This window comes from Poromitra crassiceps (genome assembly GCF_964638095.1).
Source record: "Poromitra crassiceps genome assembly, chromosome: 18".
NCBI classification, from domain to species: Eukaryota; Metazoa; Chordata; class Actinopteri; order Beryciformes; family Melamphaidae; genus Poromitra; species Poromitra crassiceps.
This window is the reverse complement of record NC_139636.1, coordinates 29,433,509-29,452,821: the sequence shown is the minus strand read 5'-3', so window position 1 is coordinate 29,452,821 and position 19,313 is coordinate 29,433,509. Positions and strand designations below refer to the sequence as shown.

At 45.6% G+C, this 19,313-nt stretch overlaps 1 protein-coding gene across 1 annotated transcript in view; it reads right to left on the bottom strand.

Annotated features, from left to right (window-relative positions):
* The window catches only part of siah1 (siah E3 ubiquitin protein ligase 1), a gene marked incomplete at its 3' end in the record, with an annotated part of 49,897 nt that overhangs the window by 15,404 nt on the left and 15,180 nt on the right, over positions 1 to 19,313 (bottom strand). The window contains exon 2 of the mRNA XM_083654854.1: positions 7,302 to 7,358. Coding sequence (XP_083510980.1) covers positions 7,302 to 7,311 — 10 coding nt within the window. The 5' untranslated portion in view covers positions 7,312 to 7,358. The remainder of the gene's footprint in view (positions 1 to 7,301; positions 7,359 to 19,313) is intronic.

Genomic DNA, 19,313 nt, shown 5'->3' with positions numbered 1-19,313 from the left:
AACAAAGCAAGTTATTTTCGCGGGGGTCAGTGAAATAGCAGGGCGCGAGGCACATTTGTGGGCCAATCAGAGGGCATTCCCCGACAATTCACATGAACGCGCATTGCTACGACCAGCGTAGTTAAGACCAGACGTAAGCCGTGTTGGTGCAACAGGTGTAAATCCACTCTAAAGACTGGTCGTAACTAAGACCGACGTAGGAGTTACGACCAGGCATAGTTAAGACCACTTGGTGCAACCGGCCCCTGGAGCCGAGTGCACCAGCTGGGCGTAAAAAAGTAGGTCTTAACTGTTACGCCGGTCTTAGCTACGCCCGACGTTGTGATTTGAATTTACACCGAGTGCACCAAGCCTGACTTACCATGGTCGTAGCTGCGCCCGGTCTTTAGGCTGCGGACGTGCGCGTCCACGTGGATACGTGCTTCTCTCAGACGAGCACGAGACAGCTGACAGACAGCTCCAACTCAGCTCAAACTTATAGAGTTGTATTCAAAGCGTAGAAACGTTCTCACAGCTCAATTTAACAGCGCCAACACAAACGATCAGAAACAAGATGCATGGAATTTGATCACAAGTGCAATCAGTACTAGGGGTGTCACAATATATCGTCCCACGAAATTTCGCGATAGTAAAACGTCACGATATGTATCGTTGAGATGAAATCTCATATCGTGAAAAAAAAAAAAAAAAAAAAAAAACATTTTTTTTTTTTTTTTTTCAAAAGTAGACAAAGAAACGTCTTTGTTTGTTGAAGTTCAATGTGTGGAAAGTAGTTCAGTTGAACAAGTCTCTGAAGAGACACATGAGAAGTTATACAGGAGAGAAACCATTCAATTGAGTTTCTGGCAAAACTGTTTACTTGACAGGAAAAACTGAAGATGCATAAAAAATAGACTAAGAAAAGTCTTGTTGTTTGAGTTTGAAGAAAAACTGAAGATGCATAATGAGAATTTATACTGCTGAGAAACCTTTTAGTTCAAAGTAAATCTAAGTGACGGTGTAACTCATTCTATTTCAAGATAAGCCTTATCTCCAATCTCATGTTTTTTCTAGTTGTTATTGTAATAACAATTTCCCACAACAGCATGTTTTGTATTTGTGCATTTCAAATAAAATACTACTTTTCCAGTCATATATTGTCATTATTCAAGTTAAAAAAAATATTGTTAAAATCGTATCGTATCGTATCGTTATCGTGAACCCAGTATCGTGATACGTATCGTATCGTGAACTGAGTGTATCGTGACACCCCTAATCAGTACTGAATGCGATGGCAGACTGCACACTGCGGGCAGTTGAGAAGTCAGGAAGAAATGGGAAGATCTTCCGACGCATCGGCTTTTAAAAACCCGCCGACGAGCGGAGGTCCTGCGCACAAAACGTCCATTTACAGCACATATCGATCGATATTTTTGGAGAAGATTCCCCCGCATCACAGGACTGAACGGCACTGACAGCACAGAGCTGTCAGTCCCGACAGCGCAGATCAAGATGAGACAGCTGCCAGTCAGTATGGGTACGCATTGGGTGTAACTTTTACGCCTGCTCCATACCAGACGTAAAAGTTACACCCAGGCGCAGCACATACAGGGCTTAAGACTACATGGTGCACTCGTCATAAACTTGAGTTGGTCGTAACTTTGAGTTCTACGTCGGACGTAGCGTTACACCTAGACGTACGCCCAGCTGGTGCACTCGGCTCCAGGAGCCCTGTATGCGCTGCGCCTGGGTGTAACTTTTACGTCTGGTATGGAGCAGGCGTAAAAGTTACACCCAATGCGTACCCATACTGACTGGCAGTGGCAGCTGTCTCATCTTGATCTGCGCTGTCGGGACTGACAGCTCTGTGCTGTCAGTGCCGTTCAGTCCTGTGATGCGGGGGAATCTTCTCCAAAAATATCGATCGATATGTGTGTGACGTTTTGGGCGCAGGACCTCCGCTCGTCGGCGGGTTTTTAAAAGCTGATGCGTCGGAAGATCTTCCCATTTCTTCCTGACTTCGTCAACTGCCCGCAGTGCGCAGTCCGCCATCACATTCATTACTGATTGCACTTGTGATTGTGTTTGTTTGTGTTGGCGCTGTTAAATTGAGCTGTGAGAACGTTTCTACGCTTTGAATACAACTCTATAAGTTTGAGCTGAGTTGGAGCTGTCTGTCAGCTGTCTCGTGCTCGTCTGAGAGAAGTGTGTTGCTTGGCAACAAGCACGTATCCACGTGGACGCGCACGTCCGCAGCCTAAAGACCGGGCGCAGCTACGACCATGGTAAGTCAGGCTTGGTGCACTCGGTGTAAATTAAAATCACAACGTCGGGCGTAGCTAAGACCGGCGTAACAGTTAAGACCTACTTTTTTACGCCCAGCTGGTGCACTCGGCTCCAGATGTCCAGCTAGAAAACTATACAAAATAAGATACAAAGATGCAACAATGAATGAATGACACACTGCCTACTTGATACAGTTAAGCTACTGTAGCAAGAGAGAGAAAAGGAGAAACAATAAGACAGATGAAACATGACCAATGTAGCTCGCTTGTTTTAGTCAAACTAACTAGCGTGTTGCACGAGACTTGATTCTTTTTTAATTGCTTTATCTAATTTATGTTGCATGGAAATGATGTTTCATGCAATTTACAACCTGAAAGTTTCACCGTGTAAAGCCAGCCTTACAGCTCTCCTGGCCACTCCTAGGATGGTGTCAGGTTAACCAATAAGCAAGTGGACAGATAAGCTCCACTACTACATGTGGTTTGGAAGCAGGAAGGACATGTGCTGGGATACAAGCTCTCTGCACATCAAGTCCAGAGGTGTTTAAAGAGCAGGAGAAACACACTGAGCTAGCTCTCCCTGTGGCTGCCTGCCTGTAAACACACTGAGCTAGCTCTCCCTGTGGCTGCCTGCCTGTAAACACACTGAGCTAGCTCTCCCTGTGGCTGCCTGCCTGTAAACACACTGAGCTAGCTCTCCCTGTGGCTGCCTGCCTGTAAACACACTGAGCTAGCTCTCCCTGTGGCTGCCTGCCTGTAAACACACTGAGCTAGCTCTCCCTGTGGCTGCCTGCCTGTAAACACACTGAGCTAGCTCTCCCTGTGGCTGCCTGCCTGTAAACACACTGAGCTAGCTCTCCCTGTGGCTGCCTGCCTGTAAACACACTGAGCTAGCTCTCCCTGTGGCTGCCTGCCTGTAAACACACTGAGCTAGCTCTCCCTGTGGCTGCCTGCCTGTAAACACACTGAGCTAGCTCTCCCTGTGGCTGCCGGCCTGTAAACACACTGAGCTAGCTCTCCCTGTGGCTGCCTGCCTGTAAACACATCTGCTGTGAGGGAGATAATGCCACACCAGCTACTATTAATAGCCCTTCTTATCCAGCTAGCAGAGACACTTACAGCAGTGGGACCAAATTAGCTTAGGGGCACTCAGCTAGGCCAAGGCCAGGTTCAAAGTCAGCTAGCAATGCAAGCTAATGGAACTAGCCTAGCAAAGGTCAACATAGGCTTATTTTAGGCTATGACTAGCTCGACTAATACAGTTTGCTGGCATGCAGGACTCAAATCTGGGGATGAAACTATGATCACAGTCAGTCTGAATTTGGTGGAAAAAATGGTTCACTATGGCAAGAGGACAAGTTGCTGGTGCCAAGCTGATGTTTTTCCAGATGTTTCCAAAAGGTTGGCACATGACTTTGGCACTGGAGGTGCCGCACACACACACACACACACACACACACACACACACACACACAGGGGGGCTGTGCGCACCATGGTCTGTGCTCCTCCATTTAGTGCATTAAAGTAAAAATGGATTTCTTTTTTGGTTTAGTTGTTTGTGGACACTAGCTAAGTAGGCTATTATTTTGGTTGCATTATTGACATTTCATTGAGTAAGCTCAGTATCTACATTACCCTAATCCAACTGATTGTCACAAATTTCGTGAAGCAAATTCAATCTTGTCGGGTAGAGGTGTGTGTGTGTGCGCGCGCGGCTAAGGCCGTGTGTCCATATGGCGTCTATTCCTGACATTTAAACGCTGGAAGTACGCTGGGGAGCGCTGACCCTAGCGCACAATATGTAATATGTAGTCTGAAAGTAACGTTAGCTCAGCAGTGGTAGCTAGCTTGATAGCCGACAGCTAACATTAGCTAACAACACACGTACGGTGAAACTCACTCCCCAGAAATATTCAGTGTCCAGCCAATCTGCTCCCACAATTGAGGCTGTCTCTGTTGTGATAGTTTCTCCATATGATTATAGCTGCACGAAACACCAGCGTCTTTCTGAAAAGTTCAGATATTTTCAGCTGGGAGCCGGCGCGCAAAAAATCCGGAGCACTCTGAAAATAGACGCTGTTTGCGGCGCACTTTCTCGAGACGTCCGTATACGCCCGCATACGCTCTCTCTCTCATTGGAAACTGAAAAAAGAAACTGGAGTATAGGAATAGATGCCATATGGAGACACGGCCTTAGGGGGGTGCTGCTGTGCAATAGAGGAAACAGTGTAGTATAGATGCATGACATGCTTGCCAGCTAGAAGCAGCGCGAGAGTGAAGTCAGACAGGGATCTCTCTGTGTGTGTGTGTGTGTCTGTGTCGCCCTGCCAATCCTCACTGGCTGTAACTGCAAACAGCAGCTCTCCCGTCAACAGCCTCCAGAGGGCGCTGATGTGAAATGACGTCATCTGTAATGTGTTATGGGGTCTCCTCCTTAAAGAACTAAAAGGATTCTGAGTGCAGTCAGCAGACTTACTGAATAAGGCATGACTGTACAATACTGGAATAGATCAGCACTGCACCTCAACCAGCAGGCCAGGAAGACGACTTGTTTTTGAAGTCATGTCTCAGAATCCAGAAATGTTGAGTGGTCATAACCAACACCCAACAACCAACACGCAACACCCAACACGCAAACCTAATGCCAGGAAAATGATGACTACTTTCTAGGAATGGCTTTTTAACTCCGTCACAATATACATGTTGAATGCCTTTAGGGCCCTTTCACTGTCTCCAACATGCTGGTTGACAAACAGGCAGGAGAGGAGACACAGCTGATTGGTGGAGCTGGATACATGCAGCCTCACAGGCAGGAGAGGAGACACAGCTGATTGGTGGAGCTGGATACATGCACACAGCTGATTGGTGGAGCTGGATGCATGCACACAGCTGATTGGTGGAGCTGGATACATGCAGCCTCCTGGGATTTACATGGCAAAATGGCACCAACGTGGCAGCAGCTCAGCTGTGGCACCACGGCTGTGAGACTGTGGAAAAAGAGGCTTCATTCAGGCACATTAACCCATTGATACCTGATGCAGCATTTGCGTGTATATCCCTCATTTGTGTGTGTATCCCTTTAAGACGCCGTCTTAAAGGGATACACACACAAATGCTGCATCAGGTATCAATGGGTTAAGAGGGGGGGAAACCAAGAAGCTCAATATTTGTGCTCATGTAGATCACAGTGGTTTTAACAAATCCTTGACATCTTCTCCTGACACACACACACACACACACGACAGCCAGCTGGCAGCACATGGGGGCTAAAACAAGTAGCAACGTGCGGGGCTAAAAGCAGCATGCAGGGGGGTAAACATAGCATCAGTCTTTCAGCCAGCAGCACATGGAGGCTAAGAAGTGACGACGGCCAGAAGATCATGAGAAAAGGACAGAGAAGGTCCAGGGCTTTTTGTGTTTTTGCTGCAGCTTTGACACGTTTACAAGCTTCTGGGTTTAAGAGTGTGGAAAACAGTGGCTCATTAAAGACAATGTGTCCCCAGAGACCCTTTATACATACACACCAAAATCACACCTTTTACTCTGACTGACACACACACACACACACACACACACACACACACACACACACACACACGAATGTCCAAGAGGAAACACGAGCACGAGAACAAAAGTGACAGAGGGTAGTGGACTGAACACACTGTTCTGTGTTCACAGAGAGGCTGGGGAGGCAGAACGAGACAGAGCGAGAGAGAGTGAGAGCGAGAGAGAGAGAGAGAGAGAGAGAGAGAGAGTGTGAGAGAGAGAGTGAGAGCGAGAGAGAGAGAGTGTGAGAGAGAGAGAGAGAGAGAGAGAGAAAGGGAAGAGATGGAGAGAGAGACAGCGATTATGTCAGGGGATGTGTGTACATTCAACCAAAAGCTGAGCAGCAGTCACAGAGAGAGAGATGGCAGCCTGGCATGTTGCAGGAGGGCTAAATGATGCATAATGAATGTCCCAACCCCCCCATGTAGGAAACCACACATGCTTTGGCTCATACCCACCACTAGAGGGGTGTGAGGGCCTCAAATTTCAGCCCCAGCACGCCCAGGCCCGTGGCACCCAGGCCCCGTGGCACCCAGGCCCCGTGGCACCCAGGCCCCGTGGCACCCAGGCCCCGTGGCACCCAGGCCCGTGGCACTCAGGCCCTGGCCCGACCCCAGCCCGAGGGGTTAAGCAATTATTGGCCCCCGAGCCTGTCACCAGGCCTGACGTCAATATCACCATATGACGACACATCTCTCTCTCTCTGTGCTGTGTGCATGCCTGCTGCAGAGGCTCTAAACCTGACCACAACTGCTGCTCTCTCTCTGTCTGTCCCTCTCTCTCTGTCTGTCTGTCTGTCCCTCTCTCTCGCTCTCACACACTACGACGCGAAAAATCCTACTTGCCACAATAATAAGAAATGTTGTCTCTCGAAAGAAAGATCGTTAAATGATCGTTTAATTGCCAACAGCAACAATGTCCACAAACTGAAACATTATGTCACTCAAGCATGTCCTCCTCCCACATGTCACAAATCTTCGCCAACTGGCTAAATCCACAACCAGGCAAAAACTATTCGACTTTACTTTTCCATTTGCAGCCACTGCAGGAAAATGATTGTATCTTTTGCAGCTTTCTCTGCCGCACTGGGAACTTTCAAAAAGTCCCTCTGCTCGCGTTTAGCTTGTCCATCTCAACCACTGACGTAGCGCTTAGCTTTGTTTATGTTTCACAGACGGCTGGAGGACTTCCTGAAAGAGTTTTTCAAAATAAAAGCATCTGCTGTGTAAAATTAAGCGAGAAATACGTTATTTTCTTTTATTTTTGAAACAAGCCCCTGCCCGAGCCTCAGCTATGGAAAAAGCCCGACCCTGGCCCGAGGGGCCCGTTCGGGTCCCGTCGGGCTTGCAGCTCTCTACTCAGCACCAGTCTACAGCTGACGCCGTCAAGACAGCAAGACACAGGAAGTGGGTCGGACAGGCTACTGAAGGAGCTGTTGTAATCATGATGGGCAGGGAGACAGAGAGAACAGACAGAAAGATAAATACACACCTTCGTCCATAAGATTCCCAAATAAGGCCTTCTTCTGCTCTTGAAATGTGGGGACCTCTGAAAAGAGAGAAGAGAAAAAGGTGAGCAAACGTGATCTTCACAAACTATTCCAAGCTACGATATAATGTCAGGGAATCACAGCAACACACTGGGGTAATACACCTGTGAACCATCCAAAACAAACAGGACATAGGGGCCTATTCTTTAGTGATTTGCACATAATGTGGGTTTAAAGACACAGCTCTGACACAAATGCATAAAACCACGCTTAAAGTGTTGTCTTGCTTTGAGAAAACTGCCATGAAAATGACAAAGCATTTGACATGTTGTGCACATTCTGCATCAGGTAGAGATATCAACAGAAATGTCCATATGATGATGAAGGTATTGTAGCCCATAGGGGTGGGAATCGCTGAGTAGCTCACGATACGATATCATCACGATACTTGGCCCTCGATAACGATATTATCACGATACAGCGATACTGCGATAATCGATATATTGGAAGACGATACATCACGATACCTGTGTAACTGAAGAGAAAAAAATACCCCTAAAAGGCAAGAAGCAGGTATTATGTATTTATTAGCAGAATTGACATGAACTCTCTCAGAGTTCACTCACTCACTCATAACATTTTCGATACCACGGAGGAAAAGTTACACATTAAGTCTTTTTATTATTATTATTAAAACAAGAAAACCTATATAACCTACCTACCTATATAATTTCTAAAAGTAGATATTAATGATCAAACATTTCCATTCATGTAGCCTACAGTATTTATGTTTTTGTTTCAACTACAAAAACAAATAGAGTCCGCACACTGGATTTTAAAGGCTCCTGGTCAATTTATTTACGTTTCGATCCCAAGGATCTTCGTCAGAATGTTTCAACTACAAACATAAATAAACGTCAACTTGAAACTATGTTTGAACTACCACACACAGCATAATATTTTAGCCTGTTTATTTAAAAAAAAAAAAAAAAAAAAAAAAAAAAAATTTAAATAAACATATCGATACTTGGTGCCAGTGTATCGATAACGTATCGCAAGTGGAAATATCGCGATACCGTGAGTATCGATATTTTGTCCCACCCCTAGTAGCCCACACTGACAGGCTTCAGACACACCTCATTATTTATACGCATTTCATATTGCTTTAGTAGAAGAAGAATCAAGCCATTGGAGCCATAATTGTGTTTTTCCTTCAGGCTTTTGAGGTTCAATAGATTCCAGCTGTTTGGCAAGAGTCATGTGACCATAAACACAAGAGTCATGTGACCATAAACACAAGAGTCATGTGACCATAAACACGGCACGCTTTACTATGAGATTCTCTTAAGGTGTATTTATACTCATGTTCACATTTAAAATACAAATGCAGGCTTTTGAATCAGGGGACACTTTGATGTGAACTTTGTGGGAGAGTTGGAGCGCAGTTGAACAGAAAGAGATTCAGTGTGTATAGCCCATTAGCCCACCTGTTACAATAACTGTTATTATCCCTTTGTCTTCTTCACTTGTTCTACCTGCACCAGTGCACCCTTTCCACCTTCAAATGTAGCTCTGCACAACAGAGCCCACAAAACACCTTCATTAGAGCCAAATTAAATCACTTTGATTTTTCCCCACTTGCATTTTCTTTTTCTTTTTCATTTCCCTGAATTGTGTTTTGCCTTTTATGCTAATGTTACCATCAGAAATAGGGTCTAATAAGTGGGAAATTTAATGAATAAATGTCCACAATTTAATAAGATATAGGCAATCTGCAAAAGGTTTTACTCTACAGTATAGTAATAGCCTGTCCATCCATCTATCCATCTATAATACCAGCGCTCATCCGGTATCTGAGGTGCTGGAGCAAGTATCAAAATCATCATCATCATCATCATCATCAGTATATAAATGGGAGCTGGGGCTCTGTCTGTCTGTTTCTCTGTCTGTCCCACTGATGACATCATCGGTGACATCAGTGAATTACTCACACACAAGGCTATAGTTCATTGATGATGTCATCATCAGTGACTGATGTCATCAGGGATGTCATACATAGGCATTGTGACATCATCAGTAATGTCATAAATTCACTCACACACACACAAGGCTATACTTCAGTGATGATTAATCATTGATAAAAAATCATAATGGATTATTGGAACTTCACGATGGATTATTGGAACTTGACACTCCTTCTCTGTGGGGATTTTAATGAAAAGGAGTCATACCCTCTTCCTCACCGCATCATGTGGCTACCAGTTTGCTTGTCATCTCACGCTATGTAAGTAAGTTGCCTGTTTAAGTTGCTAACAGCTTTGTCAGTGTTACGTTACATTAGCTTACCTCGTTGGCTTGGGTTGAATGTTGACAGAATTTGCAAAACAGCTTATCGCCCGAGTCATAAAAGTCATTAGGATACTGCTCTGCTCTGAATTTAGGGTTTAGTGCGGAATTTCTTCGCTTTTTTGATGCAGCGGTTTGTGAAGTAGCATGGAAGTGACGTGCGGCTTGTAAACACGCTGGAGCGAACCCTGGTAATGTTTCCTCTCCACAAAACTTTCAAAAATTCTGGTCCAATTATAGCAAATTATGCAGTATTCCACATTAGGGCTGAACGATATTGGTAAAAACTGACAGGCTATATATATATATATATATATATATATATATTAGGGGTGTCACAATATATCGTCCCACGAAATTTCGCGATAGTAAAACGTCACGATATGTATCGTTGAGATGAAATCTCATATCGCAAAAAAAATATATATATATATATATTTTTTTTTTTCTTCTTAAAAAAATAGACTAAGAAACGTCTTTGTTCGTTGAAGTTCAATGTGTGGAAAGTAGTTCAGTTGAACAAGTCTCTGAAGAGACACATGAGAAGTTATACAGGAGAGAAACCATTCAATTGAGTTTCTGGCAAAACTGTTTACTTGACAGGAAAAACTGAAGATGCATAAAAAATAGATTAAGAAAAGTCTTGTTGTTTGAGTTTGAAGAAAAACTGAAGATGCATAATGAGAATTTATACTGCTGAGAAACCTTTTAGTTCAAAGTAAATCTAAGTGACGGTGTAACTCATTCTATTTCAAGATAAGCCTTATCTCCAATCTCATGTTTTTTCTAGTTGTTATTGTAATAACAATTTCCCACAACAGCATGTTTTGTATTTGTGCATTTCAAGTAAAATACTACTTTTCCAGTCATATATTGTCATTATTCAAGTTTAAAAAAATATTGTTAAAATCGTATCGTATCGTTATCGTGAACCCAGTATCGTGATACATATCGTATCGTGAACTGAGTTCAAGATTCAAGATTCAAGATTCAAGATTTTTATTGTCACTCCGTGGTACAAGTACCACGTGTGAAATTCTTGTGCAGTGGACTCCGTTTACGACATAGTACAAATAGGCAACAGCAATAAGTAATAGGCAATAAGAAATAGGCATCAATAAGCAATAAGACAGCAATAAGGCAATAAGAAATAGGCATCTTATAAGCAATAAGACAAGTCGGTGGCTTATACGACAGTGGCATATTCATTGCACATAGGTGCACATGTCATGTGCATACGTTAGACGTGTTCAGACATTCCAAATTCGACGTTTTATACATACATGTGCAAATAGCATGTACCTTATTAAACATACACTTAAATTTACAATTAAACGTTAGGCACCTTATTAAACATACACTTAAATTTACAATTAAACGTTAGGCATCCGTAATAGTAGCAGCTGCAGTACGGTACTGCGGTACGACTACTGCACTATTTGTGCATATTTAGGAGTCTCGTGGCCTGCGGGAAGAAACTGTTCCTCAAGCGATTTGTGCGTGTTTTTGGAACCCTGTATCTCCTCCCTGAGGGTAGCCGGGAGAACAGGCTGTTGTGGGGATGGTTTGTGTCTTTGATGATCTTCAGGGACCTCCTGAGGCACCGCTGGTTATACAGTTCGTGCAGTTCTGGCAACTCGTCTCCTGTTACGTGCTGGGCCGCGCGCCTCACCCTCCGTAGCGCCCTGCGGTCCATGGTGGTACAGTTCCCGTACCAGGCGGTGTATCGTGACACCCCTAATATATATATATATATATATATATTGCGATATGAAAAATACAGGAATCTTCACCAAATTAAGATAGTAGGTAACTTGCGTGTGATAGGTCTGTTGAAACAAATGTTGGTATTCGAATATTATTTGATTTGCATAAATATTAATAAACCTCAAAATTAGGGGTGTCAAAAATAATCGATTATAAGATGCATCGTGATGCGGACGTGCACGATTCTGCATCGATTCACAAATGTCAAAAATCGATTATAAAAACAAACAATTTTTTTTTTATAATCAAATAAAATATAATGGAAGTACATGCAGTTGTTTATTTTAATTGTGATCATAATACAATGCAATTCCAAATGCACTTTTATTTTAAAGTAGGCACACAGTGAGAAAAAAGAAAGTGAGAAAAAATAAATCATGTATTGTGGAAAAAAGTGATGCATCGATTTAAGATGCATCGAGATGCATCGATAATCGTAATCGAATCGTAGCCCTCTGAATCGTAATCAAATCGAATCGTGAGGCCAGTGAAGATTCACAGCCCTACTCAAAATATATATGTTTATTAGTCAATTCCGTGATTCCCACTCTTTGACAGCGGCGCGCACGTCCTTGCTAGTGAAAAAAATGTAAACAGGAAGTCGACAACCGGCAACCGCTGAGAATCATGGGAAACGTAGGTCCAGGAATAAGGTGAATAGACAGAGCAGTGTGCTGCTCATTCAACACATTCAAGGCACTTAGTGCAATGCTAATAAAAAATGCATTGTACTTAATAGATTGCACTTATAAACACATCGATCCCTCCCTGTTCTGCTGTCAGTTTCCTCCCTACTGTGTTTTCCCAGCACTGTCTCTATACGTTTTCATAACGCAGATACAATTACATCATGATAACTATTGCTTCAGAGCCACAGTATGCTGATACAAGCCCTCTTAGCCTCCAGACCTGAGCAGCTAGCTACACTGTGCTTATAGACCTGAGCAGCTAGCTACACTGTGCTTATAGGCTTGTTCAGGAGCCTCCAGACCTGAGCAGCTAGCTACACTGTGCGTATAGGCTTGTTCAGGAGCCTCCAGACCTGAGCAGCTAGCTACACTGTGCGTATAGGCTTGTTACCCTCCAGACCTGAGCAGCTAGCTACACTGTGCTTATAGACGTGAGCAGCTAGCTACACTGTGCGTATAGGCTTGTTACCCTCCAGACCTGAGCAGCTAGCTACACTGTGCTTATAGGCTTGTTCAGGATTGTCCCTCCATTAGGAAGTCATTATCAACGACATTATTGATCATCCAACGGCAAAAATGCAGGTGCTTTCTGGGAATTAAAGACAATTCAATTGCTACATACCAGAAGGGATGGGTATCGAGCACCAGTAGGGATGGGTATATCGAGCACCGGTATTAATTGGTACCGGTTCCGGATTGGTCGGTACCAGGAGTATCAATAAGGTCCTGGACGTTCGATGCTGCTATCGGTATTTTATTTATTTATTTTTTACCGCTCCCCAACGATGACGAAGCGGCACCAGGCGTTCAACGTTGCGTGAAGTTTATTTTGCACTGCGTGCTTTTTATTTTTATCAATCAAAAATGATAAAGGTAGTAGTGATCTACTTCCGGGTCTAAAACAGAATAACGATGACAAAATGACGTATGCACACGCCTCCTGATATGGGCAAATGAGAAGGTGAATAATATATGGCTATGTTGCCAGGTCCACAGCAGAGTCCAGCAGCCTGTTGCACCAGCTGAACGTAAGTTAGGGTGTAAAGTCCACACTAACTGCTACGTTCAAACTAGTTAGTTTGACACTAAAGTTGTGTCTTTGTTTAGTTGCACCACGGAGACGTACGGTACATCTTAACTAGTAGTCCTTAAACCTCACACTAGCCAAAATAGTGTCGCAGAAAAATTACGATTGTGACCAATCAGTGAAAAGCACGGTGGAAACGGTGGTTTATTTACCGTTGTTTTTGGAATGAAAACAGTCGGGCCATGTTGCCCACCGCAAATTTGTGCTTTCATCAACACTAACCAAATGAGAACGTTATTGAGTAACGTTCATTTCCTACATTACATTACATCATTTGGCAGACGCTTTTATCTAAAGCGACTAACAATAACACGTTTAGGTTCATAATAGGCTACTGTTAACATTCTTTGCATTCTTGTCAATGCTCTTCATCAGCATTGTAGGCTAATTTACGACCATCCTGCCTTGCTAAATTGTAGCTGTTATTTTAATTTGTATGCAGCTTGTGGAAAACAAAAGCGTGAGTCATAAATATCAAAAGGGTGTAATTTATCACGGAGAACACGTTACCGACGCAAAACAATGCTGCGCCATGGTGCCAATTGCCAGCTGTGCCAATTACCTACTTTACAGAGGACTTTACACCTAGTAAGACGTAGGTGTAAAATTTAAGTTCTAACTTGGACGTTGTAACTATTTCACTTGGTGCAACCCAAATATTTGAAGCTACCTCACAAAGGAGCAGAGACACATATCATTCATTACACATGCAACAGCGCTAAGAAGGGCCAATTAATCCACAGGTTAGTGGCAACTTAAGTGCACTGCATGGCTTTCCCATAGGCTACCAAACATAAGTGCATGGGTCTCCTGTAGGCTACCAAACTTTCCCATAGACTACCAAACATAAGTGCATGGGTCTCCTGTAGGCTACCAAACTTTCCTATAGACTACCAAACATAAGTGCATGGGTCTCCTGTAGGCTACCAAACTTTCCCATAGACTACCAAACATAAGTGCATGGGTCTCCTGTAGGCTACCAAACTTTCCCATAGACTACCAAACATAAGTGCATGGGTCTCCTGTAGGCTACCAAACATAAGTGCATGGGTCTCCCGTAGGCTACCAAACATAAGTGCATGGGTCTCCCGTAGGCTACCAAACGTGATTCTGGAATGAAATGCAGTCGGGCAACAAGTGCGATTGATTGATTGATTGGCACGATGTAGGCTGTAGATGTAGGCTGTAAAGTTAGCACAGGTAAAAAGCGCTCGTATCATACGAGATTAATCTAAATGCTTTACACAAATAAAGGCAAATGGGAGGCGAGAGCGAGTGCAGGAGAGCTGACGCAGGTGCCAGGTGTGCAGGTGCCAGGTGTGGGAGAGATGAAGGTGCTGGAGATTCAGTTCATGTGGTGCATGGTTTTTCCATCAATGTGCAGGTGAGATATTGGCTCATAAGTGTCTGCAAATGCAGATAGCTACAGTAAGAAGCTACAGTAAGATAGCTACAGTAAGAAGCTACAGTAAGAGCGCCTGTGTTTCAATAACCAAAGCGTCCTTACAGAGAACGAGGGGAGAAAGACGGAGATACAGTGCGTGTTGGCTAGCAGGAGTCTATGCACACGCGTGTGACAGAATGAATGCCGGAGTGCGTGTTGGCTAGCAGGAGTCTATGCACAACTGTTCTCTGTCTCTCCAAATACACACACAATGTATTTGGAGAGACAGAGAAGAGTTGAGAAGAAAGAATGTCATGTTTGTGTTGAAGCCCAGCTTGTTGTCTGCCTCCGGCTCTGTTGTGTATCATGTCTCTGTATCTCCGTCTTTCTCCCCTCGTCAGTAAGGACGCTTTGGTTATTGAAACACAGGCTCTCTTACTGTAGCTTCTTACTGTAGATTGTAGGAGGAGAAGGCGACGAGATGAGAAGAAGTGTGTTTGTATGTCCTTATAACCTAACCAAAAAGGTTCCACAAGCAAACATCAGACTCCAGCTCCTCCAGTCAGCAGAATGCTCTCCCGTTGTGTTAGTGAAGCAGGCAACCATCAAAGCAGCCTATCAAACCAAATAGAAGATGACCATGAAGCAAGTTGCTAGGTGCTTTAGGCTGCAGTCCAGGGAGAAAGACCACTTCTCCTTCCACGCAAAGCCTGCAACAGTCTGCAAGCAGTCTGTCAACGTGTGGCCAAAGCTGCCACTCCCCAATCAGCCACCAGGGACCTGTGTCGGGAATATGAGACACATTTAGCCAAGCCACTGTAGAGTCCCCCCCCCGCTCCCCTCCCCGCCCGTGCAACACCAGATAATTATCCTTTTACAACTTCCAGCTTACAGCAACTTTCTTTTCCTCCAGCGCCAGATCCTGATGGAAGCTGAGAGGTTAGCACTGCACCACTGGAGCTTCTCAACAGCAACATCTCACAGTTTCCACTGGTGCCAGAGGAGCTGTGCTCTCCAGGAAAACACAAGAGAGAAATACGTTCTAGAGATGCTCAAGCAATAATCCTGACTGAGCCTCGCTCTCTCCTGCTCTCTCTCTCCTGCTCTCTCTCCTGCTCTCTCTCCTCTCTCCTGCTCTCTCTCTCCTGCTCTCTCTCTCCCGCTCTCTCTCTCCCGCTCTCTCTGCTGCTCTCTCTCTCTCCCGCTCTCTCTCTCCTGCTCTCTCTCCTGCTCTCTCTGCTGCTCTCTCTCTCCCGCTCTCTCTCTCCTGGCAGAAAGACAGGAAGAGAAAAAGAAGGAGAGGAGTGATGGAACAGCAGAAGGCTGCAGCTGGTGGGAGAGGAAGAGAAGAGGGGAACTCCCTCAGGCTGCTCTGTCGCTCCCTCCCCACCCCAACATCAGACCTTCCTTTATTCCAGCGACGCTCTCTCTCCGTCCCCTGCAGTGTGCTAGGTGTCATCATCGCTGCTGGATGTGTGTGTGTGTGTGTGTGTGTGTGTGTGAGAGTGTGTGTGTGTGTGTGTGTGTGTGTGTGAGTGAGTGGGAGGGAGGGCAAGCTAAGCTGGCATCCAGTGTCAGCCCTTACAGAGCATGCTCAGACGACCAGCAGTTTCCCCCTTTCTCTCCGACTGCCGCTCCAGCCACACCTCCCCTCTCTCTCTCCCCCACCTCCCCTCTCTCTCTCCCCCACCTCCCCTCTCTCTCCCCCACCTCCCCTCTCTCTCCCCCTCCTCCCCTCTCTCTCCCCCACCTCCCCTCTCTCTCTCCCCCTCCTCCACAACACATTCTTTCTCTCACACATGCACTCGTTCACTTGACCTTTACATGCCGTTTCACTGCCCCCCTAAGTCTGTCTGTCTGTCTGTGCTATGTTTCACTGGCCCCTAAGCCCTAAGTCTGTCTGTCTGTCTGTGCTATGTTTCACTGCACCCCTAAGCCCTAAGTCTGTCTGTCTGTCTGTCCTATGTTTCACTGGCCCCTAAGTCTGTCTGTCTGTCTGTGCTATGTTTCACTGGCCCCTAAGCCTGTCTGTCTGTCTGTGCTATGTTTCACTGCACCCCTAAGCCCTAAGTCTGTCTGTCTGTCTGTGCTATGTTTCACTGCACCCCTAAGCCCTAAGTCTGTCTGTCTGTGCTGAAGCCTCTTTGTCAGTATGTCAGTATCTCTGCCTCCCTCTCTCTCTCTCTCTCTCTCATGTGTTGGTGTTGTCTCTCTCTCTGCCTCCAGCCTACATATTTCGCCTTGTGTTCTCTTTCCTCGATGGACGTTACTCTCTGGCTCACTTGTGTTTGGTTCTTCTCCCTCCTCTCTCTCTCTCTCTCTCTCTCTCTCTCTCTCTCTCTCTGTGGTTGAGCCAGTCTCAGGTTTCAGTCTTGTCTGGCTGCAGGCTGTAGTACCACCAGCTGCCCCCACTGACACCATACCTCACTTTACCACCCGCTTCTCTCTCTCTCTCCCTCACTGACACCATACCTCACTTTACCACCCGCTTCTCTCTCTCTCTCCCTCACTGACACCATACCTCACTTTACCACCCGCTTCTCCCTCACTGACACCATACCTCACTTTACCACCCGCTTCTCCCCCACTGACACCATACCTCACTTTACCACCCGCTTCTCTCTCTCTCCTTTTCTCCCCCACTGACACCATACCTCACTTTACCACCCACTTCTCCCCCACTGACACCATACCTCACTTTACCACCCACTTCTCCCTCACTGACACCATACCTCACTTTACCACCAGCTGCCCCCACTGACACCATACCTCACTTTACCACCCACTTCTCTCTCTCTCTCCTTTTCTCCCTCACTGACACCATACCTCACTTTACCACCCACTTCTCTCTCTCTCTCCTTTTCTCCCTCACTGACACCATACCTCACTTTACCACCTGCTTCTCTCTCTCTCTCTCCTTTTCTCTCTCACTGACACCATACCTCACTTTACCACCCACTTCTCTCTCTCTCCTTTTCTCTCTCACTGACACCATACCTCACTTTACCACCCACTTCTCTCTCTCTCTCCTTTTCTCTCTCACTGACACCATACCTCACTTTACCACCCACTTCTCTCTCTCTCTCCTTTTCTCTCTCACTGACACCATACCTCACTTTACCACCCACTTCTCTCTCTCTCTCTCCTTTTCTCTCTCACTGACACCATACCTCACTTTACCACCCACTTCTCTCTCTCTCTCCTTTTCTCTCTCACTGACACCATACCTCACTTTACCACCCACTTCTCTCTCTCTCTCCTTTTCTCTCTCACTGACACCATACCTCACTTTACCACCCACTTCTCTCTCTCTCTCCTTTTCTCTCACTGACACCATACCTCACTTGACCACCCGCTTCTCTCTCTCCCCTTTTCTCCCTCACTGACACCATACCTCACTTTACCACCCGCTTCTCTCTCTCCTTTTCTCCCTCACTGACACCATACCTCACTTTACCACCCGCTTCTCTCTCTCCTTTTCTCCCTCACTGACACCATACCTCACTTTACCACCCGCTTCTCTCTCTCTCCTTTTCTCCCTCACTGACACCATACCTCACTTTACCACCCGCTTCTCTCTCTCTCCTTTTCTCCCTCACTGACACCATACCTCACTTTACCACCTGCTTCTCTCTCTCTCTCCTTTTCTCCCTCACTGACACCATACCTCACTTTACCACCCGCTTCTCTCTCTCTCCTTTTCTCCCTCACTGACACCATACCTCACTTTACCACCTGCTTCTCTCTCTCTCTCCTTTTCTCTCTCACTGACACCATACCTCACTTTACCACCCGCTTCTCTCTCTCTCTCCTTTTCTCCCTCACTGACACCATACCTCACTTTACCACCTGCTTCTCTCTCTCTCTCCTTTTCTCTCTCACTGACACCATACCTCACTTTACCACCTGCTTCTCTCTCTCTCTCCTTTTCTCCCTCACTGACACCATACCTCACTTTACCACCTGCTTCTCTCTCTCTCTCCTTTTCTCCCTCACTGACACCATACCTCACTTTACCACCCGCTTCTCTCTCTCTCTCCTTTTCTCCCTCACTGACACCATACCTCACTTTACCACCCGCTTCTCTCTCTCCTTTTCTCCCTCACTGACACCATACCTCACTTTACCACCTGCTTCTCTCTCTCTCTCCTTTTCTCCCTCACTGACACCATACCTCACTTTACCACCCGCTTCTCTCTCTCTCTCCTTTTCTCCCTCACTGACACCATACCTCACTTTACCACCTGCTTCTCTCTCTCTCTCTCCTTTTCTCTCTCACTGACACCATACCTCACTTTACCACCCGCTTCTCCCTCACTGACACCATACCTCACTTTACCACCCGCTTCTCTCTCTCTCTCCTTTTCTCCCTCACTGACACCATACCTCACTTTACCACCCACTTCTCTCTCTCCTTTTCTCCCTCACTGACACCATACCTCACTTTACCACCCGCTTCTCTCTCTCTCCTTTTCTCCCTCACTGACACCATACCTCACTTTACCACCCACTTCTCTCTCTCTCTCCTTTTCTCCCTCACTGACACCATACCTCACTTTACCACCCGCTTCTCTCTCTCCTTTTCTCCCTCACTGACACCATACCTCACTTTACCACCCGCTTCTCTCTCTCTCCTTTTCTCCCTCACTGACACCATACCTCACTTTACCACCCACTTCTCTCTCTCTCTCCTTTTCTCCCTCACTGACACCATACCTCACTTTACCACCCGCTTCTCTCT